We start from the raw sequence: 17,054 nt of genomic DNA, 5'->3' as shown, positions 1-17,054 counted from the left end.
ATGGACTGGAGTTAACGGGTGGTGGATCAGACTAGAGGGAGCGGCAGAGGGAGGCATTTCGGTGTGTATAGGCATGGATGTGGGGGAGGATAGGAGCTGAAGGGGAGGGGTGGATATGAGAGAGGGGGACAGAGACAGGTTTGGGGCTGAAGGGACGAGGCATGGTCTAGTGCTTAGTGCTAGCCTGGGACCTGGGAGATACGGGTTTAATTCTCTGTTCTGCCACAGGCTTTCCATGTGGCTTTGGGCAAGTCACTTAGTCTCCACAGACTTCAGTTTCCCCTCTGTAATATGGGCATAATAGTACTTCCTTATCTCACAGTGGTGTTGTGTGGCTAAATGCATTAGAGATTGTGAGGCATTCAGATACTACCGTGGTAAAAGCTAGATAAGTATGTTACATGGTTGGGTGCAGGGGATGAAAGAAATGGGTCTCTGACCACTAGGGAATCCTCCCTTGCAGTTCCTAGAATTGATTTCCTTTAAAGAAATATATAATGGACAGAACTCTGCAATGTTGAATTTTATTTAAAATCCATTAATCTTTCAGTTAAAAAAAATTAGTCATATTTCAGAAGCCTGTTTTTGTTTTATAAAGCAAATAAGTGTTCTTAGTAGAAAGAAATGACAAATATTTTTAAATCTTAGAATAGGACTCCACACCTGCAAATATTTATGGGACGAGTTTTCACATTGACTTCACTGAATGCAGTTGGCCTATCCACAACCAAAAAGTTCTTTGTGTTTTTGAAGGATAAGGGCCTAAGAGACTGGTTCCGCACTACTTTGTGATGCAAAATTCCTATTGAAATCAAGGAGTGTAGCCTCAGCCCTGGAAGTTCCACAGTTACATAATTAAAATAATAAAATAGGAAATATGGTCACATATAAAACTGTTCTCTCTCAAGCAGAAGAAGCCATCTGTGCTAATTAGAGAAATGGCCAACCAAATCAAATTGAAATGCATGTCTTAATATTTAGAGCAAGGTGTTTCTTATGACAGACTTATGGCAAAGGAAAGTAAATTTCAGACACAAATGCTGACATTGGAAGTTGTAAGGAGAAGTTTAAGGTTTCTTTCCCCGGTGCTTGATTGGACTTTGCATCCTGTAGATGAAGAAGAGTACGATGACGTAGTACATGGTGCTTTTCAGGAGTAGGACAATGTATATTAAATATGCTGTCCTGTGCATGAAACTGTCTGTAACATCTACAACAAAATACAACAACAACAAGAACAACAAGTGGTTAATGTTGCATATTCTATAGCCACAAAGAAAAATAACTATAAAATCATGTGTGATAGCGTAAGATATATATGGTATATGATTGCCGTAATTATACCACCTAATCAGACTATGCATAAATCAGTATCTGATTGTGTCCTCACACAAGGTCTACGTTCTGATCAGACCTTCCCATCCAGCAGAACTGAGACAAACAAAGAGGCACTCTCAGGGCTGGCATCGTTGGTGTCTGCTAAGGAGTAAGCAGAATGCTAGTGCTTCTTTTAATAGTCTGTTGCCACAATTTTAGGCCAAAATTTTCAGACCTGGGTGTCTCCATTTGTTCTGAGTCTGTATCTAAGCAGCTGATCAATCAAGTGGTCTGATTTTCAGAAGTACTGAAATTACACTGAAATCAGTTGGGTCTTCAAGCTTTCAGCACCTTTACGCCCCATTTGAAAAGTTTGGCTTTGAATACTTTTTGTAATTTAACATGTTAAATGTTCGATGAAGGACCAGTGGCACGTGTAGGTTAAGGAACAATGACCCGTGTGGCATGTTAACAAAGCACAAAAAATCCCACCAAAATACATATTTCAGCAGGACTGCTACAACGTGTAACCTGAGCTGCCCGTGGGGATTAGGTTTTGGACCCTTTTGGTAACCCACAGCAGATGTTAATTTATAGCGACAGGTGCCGACTTTCTCCTTTCCTGGTGGGTGATCCACCCCACTTCACTGCTTCCCCTAAGGTCCCACCCTGGCTCCACCTCTTCTCCTCCCTGCTCTGCCCCCTTCCCCATGGCCCAGTATCTGCCCCACCTCTTCCCACCATGCTCTGCCCCCTCCCCTGAGCGCGCCCTGCCCTCACCCCACCTCTGCCTCCACCTAGCTCCGGCCTCTCCCCTAAATGCCTCCCACCTGCCACCAAGCAGCTGATTGGCTGGGCCCACCAAACAGCTGATCGGCAGGTGGCTGGTGGGTACTCAGCACCCACTATTTTTTGTCCATGGGTGCTCTTAATCTCTTAATCTTTTTTCTCTTGCATTATCTTTTTCATTTTGGTTTGTGTAATTATTCTGGTCTGCTGTAACAAGTTAGATGCTGTGTGTGTTATTACTTTTGTTGAAATATGTATCACTTGTTCAAAACCAAACACTGTAGGCTGGGTCCGTGGCTGGTGTAAATTTACAGAGCTCCATTGACTTCAGTGGAGTTTTGCTGCTTTACACTAACTGAGGAGCTCAGCCAACATTTTCAGTCATTATAGAAAGATTTTAAATTGGGGGAGAGGAGTGGAGCCAAAACTGAGCTTTTGATGGAGACGCTTCAGCTTATGGAGAGATGGAAGCTAATATTGGACTGGAGAGCGCAAACCCTTTTAGGAACAGTAATAGATTTTATTCTTTTATTGTAAAGAAACAGTGAACGCTCTAAATATATATAGAACTAGTTTTAATAATATAGTATATACCTGAAGATTCGATAGGGACAAAACCTTCTTTGCTTTCATGTTGATATTTGCAGCGATAATTCTTGTTGCTATTTTTATCTACGGCCAGCCAGCTGCTTATTGAGTATGAAGGTTGATTGTCACCAGGGGGCCAAATTTCCTCCTGCACTGCATTTTCCTCTGCGCTCTTCGTGCCGTCTTCCCAAGTCACCTTAATAACATTTGGGTAAAAATCCTCAATGAGGCATATGTGTGTTACTTTCCCATCTTGTTCAGTAGAAGGAGGCAGGACCTGCATCTTGCTGGGATCAAGTTTTGCTTGTATGTCTGGATTAATTTTGGAGAGAGAAATTTATTTGTTAGGAATTAAGTAAATTCAGAATTGCATTATACATTGCATGCTTTGCTTTTGAAACCATAAAGAAAGAATACACAGATTTGAAAGTGAAGCGAGAGGCAATTTCATTTCTTGCATCCAATTCCTCCAACTTGCACTCAAGCACATAATCTTAACTTTGAGTTTAGCATGAGAACAATACCTCGTTGCCGAACGTATTTTAACTACTTTGTGTCTATAATATATTGTTACTGCCTATTAAATTCTGAAGATGGGAGTAAACTGTCCACTTAAGGGTTACAGCTTTAGGAGTTGGAATTGCAGAAATTTACGTGCTTAAATTGAATGCAGGTTTTTGAATTTGGAAAATTCCTTGTTTTATGACAACAGTATTTCAATATGTCAAGGAAGAAACCTGTTCCACTATGCAGTGTGACTAAATAAGTCAAGAACTGACAGGGGCTCTGATCCCGAGGAGCCTCAATGGCAGATCAGAACCTTTCAGGACTGGGCTCTCAATGCATGTTACAGGCTCAATCCTGCACTTATTAAAAATATGGGGAATTTTGATGCTGAATCAGGCCCTTTTATTCCTGCACCCCTCCACTCTTATGTGATGGCATTTATGTTTTAGTATGAATAGAAAATTACAATACTAATCTAAAATGCTCATGTCAGTAATGACCTATACAGTATTCACAAATATTGTATCTCTTGTTTCCAGTGCACATCTTTTCTCCCAGACCTTTCGCCTGCTCCTACACTCTTAACAAGAGAGGAAAAAATAGGATGAATTCAGGGCTCCATCCAAGTCAATGTCAAAACTCTCATTGACATCAACAGGGCCAGGATTTCACCCCTAACGTCTTAAGTCTCCTGACTAATACGTACTTGTGATTTGAGAGGCTAAATCTTGGTTACCGCACTAAAGAGAATAAAGAGGGTTTCTCTCGGAGAGCTACATGATGGATGGGAAGATGAAATCTTTCCCCCAACCTACCTTGTGCATCATAGGCTGGGAATTTTAATAATGTCCATGCAGTTGCCCCAACGACTGCGCAGGGATTTTGGCCAGTTGATCTCCCTAGTCACAGAGCCACTGGCCATTCCATGCCCTCACCACTCCCCTACCCCCAATCCCCACTGTTCTTTGGTGCACAGGGGTCCCCTAGGAGTGCACCCCGCACTGGATGGAACTGTGGATGTTCTCCTGGTCTGGAGTATTGACCCCTACAGAAAAGAACAACCCAGCTTTGACAAAAGGTGAGCAAAAAAATTCTATGTCAATAATTAATTGTCAATGTGATCACTAATCCGTTTTACTTTGAATTCTGTACATTAACCTTACATTTAGATACATTCATTCTTCTACTGTAGATTGCATATCACGTTATCAGTCTGTTATCTTTTTTGAATAAATTGTGCTCTGCAGTCTCTAATTTTATATTATCACAAGTAACTTTTTCTCTTTGCTACTGTAGAACTTACTTGAAACAACGAGCTTGTGCCAGAGCCAAAGACTTTGATATCACTGTTCTCACTGTGTTCATGTGCTTTGCAAAATCTCACGGGCCAGATCTTCAGCTGCTGGAAATCAAAGGAGTTCCACTGAAGATCTGGCCCATATAGCTTCATACTATTTGCTGTGCAATTGTGAACTGAAGTTGATAGAATCACATTAATATACTAGACTTGTGATTTAAATGGCTTTTCCTTACAAAATGGCAAATGCTTGATCCTGTATTCCTCTGACAGCCCAAACTCCAATAGATTGCACTGGATGTTTGGAGTACTTCAGGAGTGGACATGCAAAATACGACAAAAACTTCAAATGCATTAGAATTTCCTCAGGCTGGGATCCCTCAGCATCACTTGAAATTTCGATTTTTCTTCTAAAGTGAATTTAGTGCTTGTGAAAGGTGCCAGACTGACAGCACTAGAAACTACCTACATTGAAAATACTTCAGCATTCTACAACAGTGGCCCAGTGCTTAGTAATGCCATTGTAAAATGTGATGGGTGATTTTGGACCATTGCTGGAGAATCTTTTCTTTAATGCTGGATTTCTCACCTGGCCCTAAAAGTGTATTTGAAACCTATTTGCAAAGGTCACCTTTAAAGGATGAGATGGTAAATTATTCTTAATATCCCTTAAATTCTTGGTATTTCTGCTAAAAGAGCCAGCAACAGTGCCTATCGTGATGAAATTTTTTCAGGTGGACACCTGTCCTCTGAAGATTCCTTGCTCACAGCTGCACATCACTTTCTGCCATAAATTTGGATTTGGTCTTTTAGGGCCAGGTGAGATTTAGATCAGATACGTTTATATTTTTTCTATAAAGAGTTTGTTATATTCAGTCGGTAATGTCAAAAATCAATTCCTAGAACTGTTTCAAAAGGCAGCAAACCAGTTTAAACCAACCCTAGACTACTTGAGAATCTTATCAAAACAAATATCAGTAATAGTAGCTCCTTTGTACTTCATAACTAATCTGCACTGATCACTCTGTTCTTAATGCACTCTGTTTTACCAGATCCCAAGTAAGTTCCATCATATAATGGACAACCTTTTAATAAGCATTCAAAATATTTTTGCATTTATTTCTACTACGAAACTTAATGTAAAGTTTTGGTGAATTTTTTTTTCTTATTTTAAATAAAATGACTAAGTAATTGTGAAAGTTGTCAGATAGCATTGTAGACTGAATCCCTTCTTCATGGGATAGATACAACACATGCAGGGACAGGGGAAACTTCTTCACACCGTCCCACCAAGCCATGTCAGTTTTGTCCTGGAAGGACAACCTCTAGAGATGAGAGGGGACAGTTCAGTCTCCATATTCAATTCAAACTTTGGTTTCTGCACTGAGCCTGCCATTAGTCCCAGGTTTTTTCTAGAATATTACGTTCAGAAGAATCCAGTTATACCATTTTAATGTAAACTTCTTTTGTGATGGCTAGGTGAACTCCCTTAATAGATACAATAAGAGAAGCACCATTCTTCCAATGTCATGCTTGTAGTCCTCACGAAGCTTGGTTCTGTTTCCAAATCTTTTTACTCATCTATTCCACTAAGCAAGAATTCTGAAGAATTCTGGTAGGTATTGACCCTGCTCTCATTTACACTGGTGTAAATCTGGAGCAGCTCCATTTTAAATGAATGGAGGGAAGTCAGTTTAAAAAGAGGAATGACTAGTGTGAGGGCCAAATCAGGACTGCTAACTATATAGGACTTTAAAAGCAATTACTGCTTCTTCAGTAACCTTGTAAATAATGTTGTCCCTGCTAAGAGGTACACTTATACAACATGGGTAATTTCCTGGCCCCAAAGTCATTGCCATTGAGTTCTGTGGAGTCGGGATTTCACCTCATGTTCTTAGAATGGAAAAGCCCCGATTTCTGTAATTCTGGAGTCAAATTCAGCCCTGGCACAAACAGCCACAATTTCTTTTGATTTTACTTAGAATTGTGCCAGGATCTGAATTTCTCCATGATTTTAGGTGTTTTCCTTTCTCAGGAGGAACTTACTTAGCCAATATTTGATATTTCTCTTTGAAAAGATATTTTATTACTAAAAGGTTTGATTGTATCCTACAGGTTTAATACACAAATAAATCAAGTGAGCAATCTTAGGTCTTCATGCTGTAATAAATAATCGACACCTACCACAGACCTGCTTCTCCATTCCTTACACAGTCAAAACAGCTGGTAAAGCTATGGGAGTTTCACCTGTCAGACTGCTGGACCTTATATAGGTAAGAAGATTTAGGAAAACTGTCCATTGTAAACTGTAATGCTAACTAAATTGTATCTACATTCTTAATACCACAGAATATTCACTGAAAGCAACATGCTGATCCTGATCTGATATTTTTAAAATTAATTATGGTAGTGTATGTATTTTAATTGGCAGCATTACAGCAATTTACCTTTAGTTGAGAGCTATGGGGTACCATTCTAGTTGATTTATATAAATGTGCAGAGAGTGATTCTGTGAGAGTAAGGACCTGACTTTCCTTTGACCTGTGTTTGTGCAGTCAGTTATACCAATGCAAACTGGGTGTAACATGCAACTTAATCAGAATGGTAGCACTTCCCATCGACTTTTCATGAGCGTAAATGGCTTCCTAGAGCAGGGCAAAGAAGACTCAGGCCCCAAGTATATATTGTGAAACACTATTAAGAATAATTGCAAGTGTCAGTTTGCCTGCAATGCCAACGTACTTCACACAAGAGGACAATCTCTAGGGCCAAATACTTTCACTTACACTGCTGTAACTACAAGTATTCAGCTGTGAAGATACTGACTACTTCAGAGGTTGCTTCCTTTGTTTTAATTGAGAAGCATGATGTTGTTACTTCTTTCAGAGTTGTTTAATTGTATGCATGTGTACAAATTTTAGTTAAAGAAATTTGAGGAATAACAAAGCTAAATAAATTTTTGCAATTGGACCAAGGACCCGAATTCTCAGGCCGGAAATTCCTCTGAAAAATGACATTTAACAGCTGATCTTTAGAAATATTCCTAAATTTAAAGTAGATTTTTTTGAGTTCATCAGTAAAAATTGCAGGTTTGCTCTGAGATTGAAAAGTTGATGTATTTGGGATCAGATCCCAGTAGGTGCTAACTTGCACTGAAGTCTACAGGAACTGATGGTGTTTAGCACCTCACATTAAGTGCTCACTACTTCACAAGGTCGAGCTTACAATTGTTGACGTTACCTGTGATAAAAATATTTTCAATGATCACAATAATTTGCGTTACTGTAATTACCACATAACTTACCTGTTACAATGAGCTTGGTACCAAATACTTTGACGATATAGCCCCTAGAAGTATCACAGTGAGCAAATCCGTTGCAAAATAGTGTACAGATCTAGTATCTTTATATTGATGGACCAGTAGTTGTTGCTTTAAAATCAGATTTGCTATTTAAATTGCTTTCTGGCCTAGTAATAAAATAGTAAATAAGTAGAGTGCATGTAAAATAATGTGAAGACCGTGGAGGCGATTTTCAAATGGGTAAAACATACTTACACATAGAATTATAGAATATCAGGGATGGAAGGGACCTCAGGAGGTCATCTAGTTCAACCCCCTGCTCAAAGCAGGACCAATCCCCAATTAAATCATCCCAGCCAGGGCTTTGTCAAGCCTGACCTTAAAAACCTCTAAGGAAGGAGATTCTACCACCTCCCTAGGTAACGCATTCCAGTGTTTCACCACCCTCCTAGTGAAAAAGTTTTTCCTAATATCCAACCTAAACCTCCCCCACTGCAACTTGAGACCATTACTCCTTGTCCTGTCCTCTTCTACCACTGAGAATAGTCTAGAACCATCCTCTCTGGAACCACCTCTCAGGTAGTTGAAAGCAGCTTATCAAATCCCCCCTCATTCTTCTCTTCTGCAGGCTAAACAATCCCAGCTCCCTCAGCCTCTCCTCATAAGTCATGTGTTCCAGACCCCTAATCATTTTTGTTGCCCTTCGCTGGACTCTCTCCAATTTATCCACATCCTTCTTGTAGTGTGGGGCCCAGAACTGGACACAGTACTCCAGATGAGGCCTCACCAATGTCGAATAGAGGGGAACGATCACGTCCCTCGATCTGCTCGCTATGCCCCTACTTATACATCCCAAAATGCCATTGGCCTTCTTGGCAACAAGGGCACACTGCTGACTCATATCCAGCTTCTCATCCACTGTCACCCCTAGGTCCTTTTCCGCAGAACTGCTGCCTAGCCATTCGGTCCCTAGTCTGTAGCTGTGCATTGGGTTCTTCCGTCCTAAGTGCAAGACCCTGCACTTATCCTTATTGAACCTCATCAGATTTCTTTTGGCCCAATCCTCCAATTTGTCTAGGTCCCTCTGTATCCTATCCCTCCCCTCCAGCGTATCTACCACTCCTCCCAGTTTAGTATCATCCGCAAATTTGCTGAGAGTGCAATCCACACCATCCTCCAGATCATTTATGAAGATATTGAACAAAACCGGCCCCAGGACCGACCCCTGGGGCACTCCACTTGACACCGGCTGCCAACTAGACATGGAGCCATTGATCACTACCCGTTGAGCCCGACAATCTAGCCAACTTTCTACCCACCTTATAGTGCATTCATCCAGCCCATACTTCTTTAACTTGCTGACAAGAATACTGTGGGAGACTGTGTCAAAAGCTTTGCTAAAGTCAAGAAACAATACATCCACTGCTTTCCCTTCATCCACAGAAGCAGTAATCTCATCATAGAAGGCGATTAGATTGGTCAGGCATGACCTTCCCTTGGTGAATCCATGCTGACTGTTCCTGATCACTTTCCTCTCATGTAAGTGCTTCAGGATTGATTCTTTGAGGACCTGCTCCATGATTTTTCTGGGGACTGAGGTGAGGCTGACTGGCCTGTAGTTCCCAGGATCCTCCTTCTTCCCTTTTTTAAAGATTGGCACTACATTAGCCTTTTTCCAATCATCCGGGACTTCCCCCGTTCGCCACGAGTTTTCAAAGATAATGGCCAATGGCTCTGCAATCACAGCCGCCAATTCCTTTAGCACTCTCGGACGCAACTCATCCGGCCCCATGGACTTGTGCACGTCCAGCTTTTCTAAATAGTCCCTAACCACCTCTTTCTCCACAGAGGGCTGGCCATCTATTTCCCATGTTGTGATGCCCAGCACAGCAGTCTGGGAGCTGACCTTGTTAGTGAAGACAGAGGCAAAAAAAGCATTGAGTACATTAGCTTTTTCCACATCCTCTGTCACTAGGTTGCCTCCCTCATTCAGTAAGGGGCCCACACTTTCCTTGGCTTTCTTCTTGTTGCCAACATACCTGAAGAAACCCTTCTTGTTACTCTTAACATCTCTCGCTAGCTGCAGCTCCAGGTGTGATTTGGCCCTCCTGATTTCATTCCTACATGCCCGAGCAATATTTTTATACTCTTCCCTGGTCATATGTCCAACCTTCCACTTCTTGTAAGCTTCTTTTTTATGTTTAAGATCCGCTAGGATTTCACTGTTAAGCCAAGCTGGTCGCCTGCCATATTTACTATTCTTTCGACACATCGGGATGGTTTCATAGAATCATAGAATATCAGGGTTGGAAGGGACCCCTGAAGGTCATCTAGTCCAACCCCCTGCTCGAAGCAGGACCAATTCCCAGTTAAATCATCCCAGCCAGGGCTTTGTCAAGCCTGACCTTAAAAACCTCTAAGGAAGGAGATTCTACCACCTCCCTAGGTAACGCATTCCAGTGTTTCACCACCCTCTTAGTGAAAAAGCTTTTCCTAATATCCAACCTAAACCTCCCCCACTGCAACTTGAGACCATTACTCCTCATTCTGTCATCTGCTACCATTGAGAACAGTCTAGAGCCATCCTCTTTGGAACCCCCTTTCAGGTAGTTGAAAGCAGCTTATCAAATCCCCCCTCATTCTTCTCTTCTGCAGGCTAAACAATCCCAGCTCCCTCAGCCTCTCCTCATAAGTCATGTGTTCCAGACCCCTAATCATTTTTGTTGCCCTTCGCTGGACTCTCTCCAATTTATCCACATCCTTCTTGTAGTGTGGGGCCCAGAACTGGACACAGTACTCCAGATGAGGCCTCACCAATGTCGAATAGAGGGGAACGATCACGTCCCTCGATCTGCTCGCTATGCCCCTACTTATACATCCCAAAATGCCATTGGCCTTCTTGGCAACAAGGGCACACTGCTGACTCATATCCAGCTTCTCATCCACTGTCACCCCTAGGTCCTTTTCCGCAGAACTGCTGCCTAGCCATTCGGTCCCTAGTCTGTAGCGGTGCATTGGATTCTTCCGTCCTAAGTGCAGGACACTGCACTTATCCTTATTGAACCTCATCAGATTTCTTTTGGCCCAATCCTCCGATTTGTCTAGGTCCCTCTGTATCCTATCCCTCCCCTCCAGCGTATCTACCACTCCTCCCAGTTTAGTATCATCCGCAAATTTGCTGAGAGTGCAATCCACACCATCCTCCAGATCATTTATGAAGATATTGAACAAAACTGGCCCCAGGACCGACCCTTGGGGCACTCCACTTGACACCGGCTGCCAACTAGACATGGAGCCATTGATCACTACCCGTTGAGCCCGAGAATCTAGCCAGCTTTCTACCCACCTTATAGTGCATTCATCCAGCCCATACTTCCTTAACTTGCTGACAAGAATACTGTGGGAGACCATGTCAAAAGCTTTGCTAAAGTCAAGAAACAATACATCCACTGCTTTCCCAGTAATCTCATCATAAAAAGCGATTAGATTAGTCAGGTATGACCTTCCCTTGGTGAATCCATGCTGGCTGTTCCTGATCACTTTCCTCTCATGCAAGTGCATCAGGATTGATTCTTTGAGGACCTGCTCCATGATTTTTCCAGGGACTGAGGTGAAGCTGACTGGCCTGTAGTTCCCAGGATCCTCCTTCTTCCCTTTTTTAAAGATTGGCACTACATTAGCCTTTTTCCAGTCATCCGGGACTTCCCCGGTTTGCCCCTGTAACCTCAACAGGAATTCCTTGAAATGCAGCCAGCTCTCCTGGACTCCTTTCCCCTTCATGTTAGTCCCCCAGGGGATCCTACCCATCCGTTCCCTGAGGGAGTCGAAGTCTGCTTTCCTGAAGTCCAGGGTCCGTATCCTGCTGCTTACCTTTCTTCCCTGTGTCAGGATCCTGAACTCAACCAACTCATGGTCACTGCCTCCCAGATTCCCATCCACTTTTGCTTCCCCTACTAATTCTTCCTGGTTTGTGAGCAGCAGGTCAAGAAAAGCTCTCCCCCTAGTTGGCTCCTCTAGCACTTGCACCAGGAAATTGTCCCCTACGCTTTCCAAAAACTTCCTGGATTGTCTATGCAATCTAACTATCATTCCTGGTACCTGCGTGCCATTGAAAATCTGCCCCTAAAATAAATCTGATAAAACATGGTTATGATTAAGCATGAAGAAATTACTTTTTAAATTAGACTCCACAGGCTGATATAAAAAAATTAAACCTGCATGCTGCCATCATTCCATCATGGTGCTCCGAATGATAACGATAGATTGAGGGTAGAATATAGCTCTTAAATTGGGCGTATTCATGAGACTAATTTTGGCTAACTTCTGTCATTTGGTGTAACCAGAAATATTCCCCAACAGAAAACATTTGCTCTTCAGAAATATTTGTTTGTCTCAGGTACCAGGCACCCAGCAAAGACGATTTAGCAGTATCTGGAGGAGTATCATTGGAGTATCATTGTATTGATGAACCAGTAGTTGTTGCTTTAAAAAAAAATTGCTTTGTGGCCTTGAAATAAAATAGTGAACAGTATCTGGAGGGAAGAATAATGAACAGTATCTGGAGGGAAGAATAAACTTAATTAAAGACACACAATTCGCTCAATCCCATTAAATCCAAACATAGCTAAAACATTAACAATTGGAAATCATCTTTAAAAATAAAAGTGAGAATTATATTATTAGATCAATTATTGTATTTTATTCAAATGATTACTCTGTCACATATACCTTGTATTTATGTAAAAAAATGCACACCTTTTTATTCCCCATTATCATATGGAATCAACAAGATTTACTGCATTTTGGCCTTTGTTTTGGCCTTTAATTAAGCGCAAGCTTAAATACGTTGCTGAATACGAATGGAAACATGCTTAAGTGCCCTCCTGAACTGGAGGTTTTTTTAGGAAAGAAAACACAATTGCATTAAGATATTCCTACTATAAATGTACCTTTTAATGCTACGTAATGGCCAGATCCTCCAAGTGCTGATCATCCTCAACTCCTATTTAAATGAGTGAGCATTAAAGAAGCTCAACAACTGATATGACGGGGTACTAAATACATGGTATTGTACAAAAACCATAGGTTCTACATTTCACATTTACTGCTAAAAATGAGTGGTTCCACTTCAGAATATTTTTGCATAATCATCTCCCAGTGTGATAATACCAAACAAGATCTCCAAACAGTTTACATCATTCTCATTGATTACGCAAGCGTAACTGGTTCGTTCTGAATTAGAGAGACTAGAATGGGTGAAATCCTGACCCCAATGAAATCAATTGCAGTTTTGCCCTTGATTTTAGTGGGATCAGGATTTCACCCAGTATATTTATGAATAGCTTGATTTTGTCCTGGATAACAAGCATGGTAAATACCCAGAGTAAATGTATGCTTTGAAAACATCTTGAGAAACTTACTTGAAATCAACAGTTTGGTGCCGGAGCCAAAGTACTTTACTCCATACTCACATCATTGAAATCCTCTACAAAAACTAATGAATCAGGAAGGTATGAATTTCACTGAATTCAAATTCTGATGTTCATATTTTAAATACAAAGTCCACAGTCTAAGCAAGGCTTGCTATCGGCGACTTAATTGTGGGAGTATTAAATTGAGTTTGTGCACTTTGTGAATTCCTGTGCCATCTTCTACCAAAAATGTTTTTTGTTCCTTGAAATACATCTCGGCATGGAAGATTGAGTGGGGTGAATTACTGGTCACCACACACTTTCATTAATTTCAGTGGATGAGCAGGATTTAGTCCTATGATCTCCAATGTGCCTGGATAGGAGGGATGGTCTTGTGGTTAAAGCACCAGAGTGAGACTCAGGAGATTTGCCTTTTTTTCTGGCTCTCCCTATCTGCCCTTTGTCAAATCACAATCTCTGTGTTTCACTTTACATTTTAACATGCTCTTAGTGTATAGTTTAGAAAATGACATTTGCTAAACAATGGATTATAAATACTGTTATGTACTCAACATTAACTAGCACTTGCATTATTGATTGGACTGTTTCTGTAGCTTTAATCAGATAAAAATTATTGTACGCAAAAGGGAAAAGATACTTTCAGTAAAACAACTTTCTGAGAACCTGCAGACTGTTGCACCTCCGGCAATTTTCCTTCGTTAATCATCGTACACTGATTTAGTCCTAACAATAACAAACTTTTTAATAATCCCACACCTGCTAAATTGAAACCTGTGCTGTGAATTTTACACTTGCTGGCATTTGGACATTATTTTAAATTTAAATCTCTCCATTTCCCTCCTTCCTGATTCTTAACAGCTATTCAGTAAATATTCCAGCCTTTTACCCTTGTACTCAGTTTACTCATTAGGATCATAAACTGCCCTCAGCGAACCCATTGGTGGACGTGGGAGTTCCATACCCAGGTCAAGAGCAATACATGGATTATGTGCAAATTCCTTTTTTAATATTCATTTATTAGGTCCAATTTTTTTGTCCGTTCCCTTGATTCTATTTACCAAAAGAAAAACAATCAAGAATAAAAATACTTACCCGAAACAACTAGTTTGGTTCCTGTGCCAAAGTACTTGATCCAGCTTGAAGTGTCACGTTGACTTTTCATTTTACAAGAAGCTGTGGTACTTTACTTATGCAGCTGTGTCCTTGCTCAAATATCCAGGCACCCTAACCAGTAGCTGGGAAAATACTTCTAATGAGCATTCCTGGTTGCTTGACTGCTTGGAGAATTTAATGAATTCACATTGTTGTGCCCTCATAAAGCTGATACAAATAGAATCACTGGAAAGAGAGTTTATGCATGTCCTTGCAGCTTTTCTGTCAATGAATCCTCACTCCTTAAAATGGAAACTAGATGGTGGCTTCTATTTGATTTTAATGTTGTAAATAGACTGTTGGATCAGGCGGTTCTCAAACATTTTCATTGTGTGGTCCACATACTAAAAGAGAGTATGTCTCATGGACTACAACCCCTCTCCCGTTCCCAATAGCATTGACCATCTCCTCCTCCTCGCATCCGCAATCACATCACATCTCTGTAGCAATTGCTTACATGGAAAAAGAATACCTGAGAGAGAATTTCATATTTAGCTGTATTAGTGAAATTTAATAGATGGTAATGAGGAGGAACCAGCATTATGTGATCATACAGCTCTCTAGAGACGAACACAAACAGGTCTATGGACTGCAGCTGGGAGCCTGTACGCTGGTTATATATTTTGCTGTATGTTGGAATTGTTGCAGTTTGTATTACCAATTTACTGGTATCTTTTCACATGGCTGCTGGGGAGGGGAAAAATATTTTCCTCTGCATAGACAGACATTTTAGAACAGAACAGAGATAACGTCTGAGAAAGCCCACCTCATTTCAGAAAAAAGGGGTGGATGACACTCTGGCAATTGAAAGGGAACTAACCAGAGTATTTGATCTCTCTCACAGACACAGACACGGCCACCCCCACCTCACTCACTTGCAGAATAATTCTGGGAAATAACTGACAGTGGGTATGAAAAATAGAAAAGGAACATAGAGTGAGAGGTTCCTCCCAAATGTACAGGTGGTTGTGTCAAAGGGCTTGTCTACTAGCCAGGAGTTTATTGGGAATATCTCCCAGCATTGCAATCGTGCTGGTGAATCTTCCCTGGTGATCCCTGGGAGAACTGGTGTAGTGAGGGCAAAAGCCTTCACTGGCCTGTTACCACCATGTCTTGTAGACCTGCTCTGAGCAGGGTTAAGTGACACCAGCATAAAAACGCCAGCACAAACACTGTTGCACTTGGTGTCCTTGGTGGGGCTCGACTGACGTTAGTGCCACAGCGGGAGGTTTCACAAAATACACCCATTGTTGCCCCTCCACCTAGCAAATATACCAAGTCATGGTAACACAATAGATAGCACGGTAGTTGTCGTATGATTTGGTCTTGCAAGTCTGGAGAGACCAAAACTGAATTTTAGCCATAGTCTAATCATCATGCATAATAACTTGCACTGGTGTTGCATTTTCTATCCTAGAATTTCAATGTACTTCAGTGCATTAAGCTTCAATGTCTATGTGAGGCAGGTATTGTTCACAGCAGGAGAAACTGAAACCCAGAGAGGATAAGTGACTTGGTCATGCAAGAAAGGGTGCGGAGGTGCAAGGGGCAGAGACTTGGGAGAAAGAGGAGGAGGAGAAGAGGTTGGGGTCACAATCCTGGTGCCAGTCGCCCCCCAGTTCCACACAGGTTCCAGCACCCCTGTAGGGGCTCCCAAATTGGCCCCAGCCCTGGGCATGGGCTCCATGGGGCCATGCGTTAAACCACTACTGAGTAGAGCCGAAGAATTGCTTATCACACGCCTGCTAATACACGGAAGAATGACATTCACTTTTCTTGCAACAGTGTTACATTGTTGACTCGTATTTAACTTGAGAGTCACTATAAGCCCAGATCCCTTTCCACAGTACTCCTTCCTAGGCAGTTATTTCCCATTTTGTATGTGTGCAATTGATTGTTCCTTCTTCAGTGGAGTACTTTGCATTTGTTCTTACTGAATTTCATCCTATTTCCTTCAGACCATTTCTCCAGTTTCTCAAGATCTTTTTGAATTTTAATCCTATCCTCCAAAACACTTGCAACTGTAGGAAGGGAAGCTGTTTAACACCATTCCTTTTGAAGCAGCTTAGACAACCCTTGCTCATACCAACTGGGATCACCCAAATGCATCACCACTCCGCCACTTCAGTGATGAGCGATAAATAACAATATAAAATAAGACATTGAAGGCTATAGACTACCAATGGTTTCTTTGATAGGTTGTAAGGACTGGTCAAAATCTCCTCACTTCTGGGACCCAGGAGCAGTGAATAAAGGAGGAATAGAAGAATCATCCTCTTTCCTCCTCCTGTTGCTGACTTTTTCTATTTTAAATGTGTGACCAAAATTATACATTAACATAGATGTTTACATTTAATAAAAATGGGTTTTTTGTAGGTGGATGAAGTGGTAAGAGACAGATACTGGCAGGGCCTGGATTTCAAGGTGCGTGATATAGACAAACATTTTAATTATAGATGGCACACTTTCGTGATAGTGTAGTTGGGTGGCTACCCCACTCCTGCAGAACAGGGAATAAAAGCATCCCTGGAGAGGGCTGTGACTGGGGAAAAGGAGTGAAAGCAGCAAACCTAGGCTGTTTGGGGAAACAGCCACAGCTGTAGCCAGCTCAATTAGGGCCCAGCTGGTCCTGAGAAGAGGGCTGTGGGCCAGGAACTGAAGAGGAGGCTCA

General features: G+C 41.5%; 1 gene segment (V, D, J or C); it reads right to left on the bottom strand.

Moving 5' to 3' along the window:
- Nucleotides 1–508: 508 nt before the first annotated feature.
- On the bottom strand, nucleotides 509–15,186 carry LOC125631032 (Ig lambda chain C region-like). The segment is given in 3 exon segments: nucleotides 509–1,210; nucleotides 2,701–3,006; nucleotides 14,324–15,186. Coding segments are annotated over 3 exon segments (519 nt in total).
- Between the last annotated feature and the right edge of the window lie 1,868 nt (nucleotides 15,187–17,054).

The sequence above is a fragment of the Caretta caretta genome, chromosome 2, assembly GCF_965140235.1.
Source record: "Caretta caretta isolate rCarCar2 chromosome 2, rCarCar1.hap1, whole genome shotgun sequence".
NCBI classification, from domain to species: domain Eukaryota; kingdom Metazoa; phylum Chordata; order Testudines; family Cheloniidae; genus Caretta; species Caretta caretta.
The sequence above is the reverse complement of the archived record's forward strand: the minus strand, read 5'-3'. Positions and strand labels throughout refer to the sequence as shown.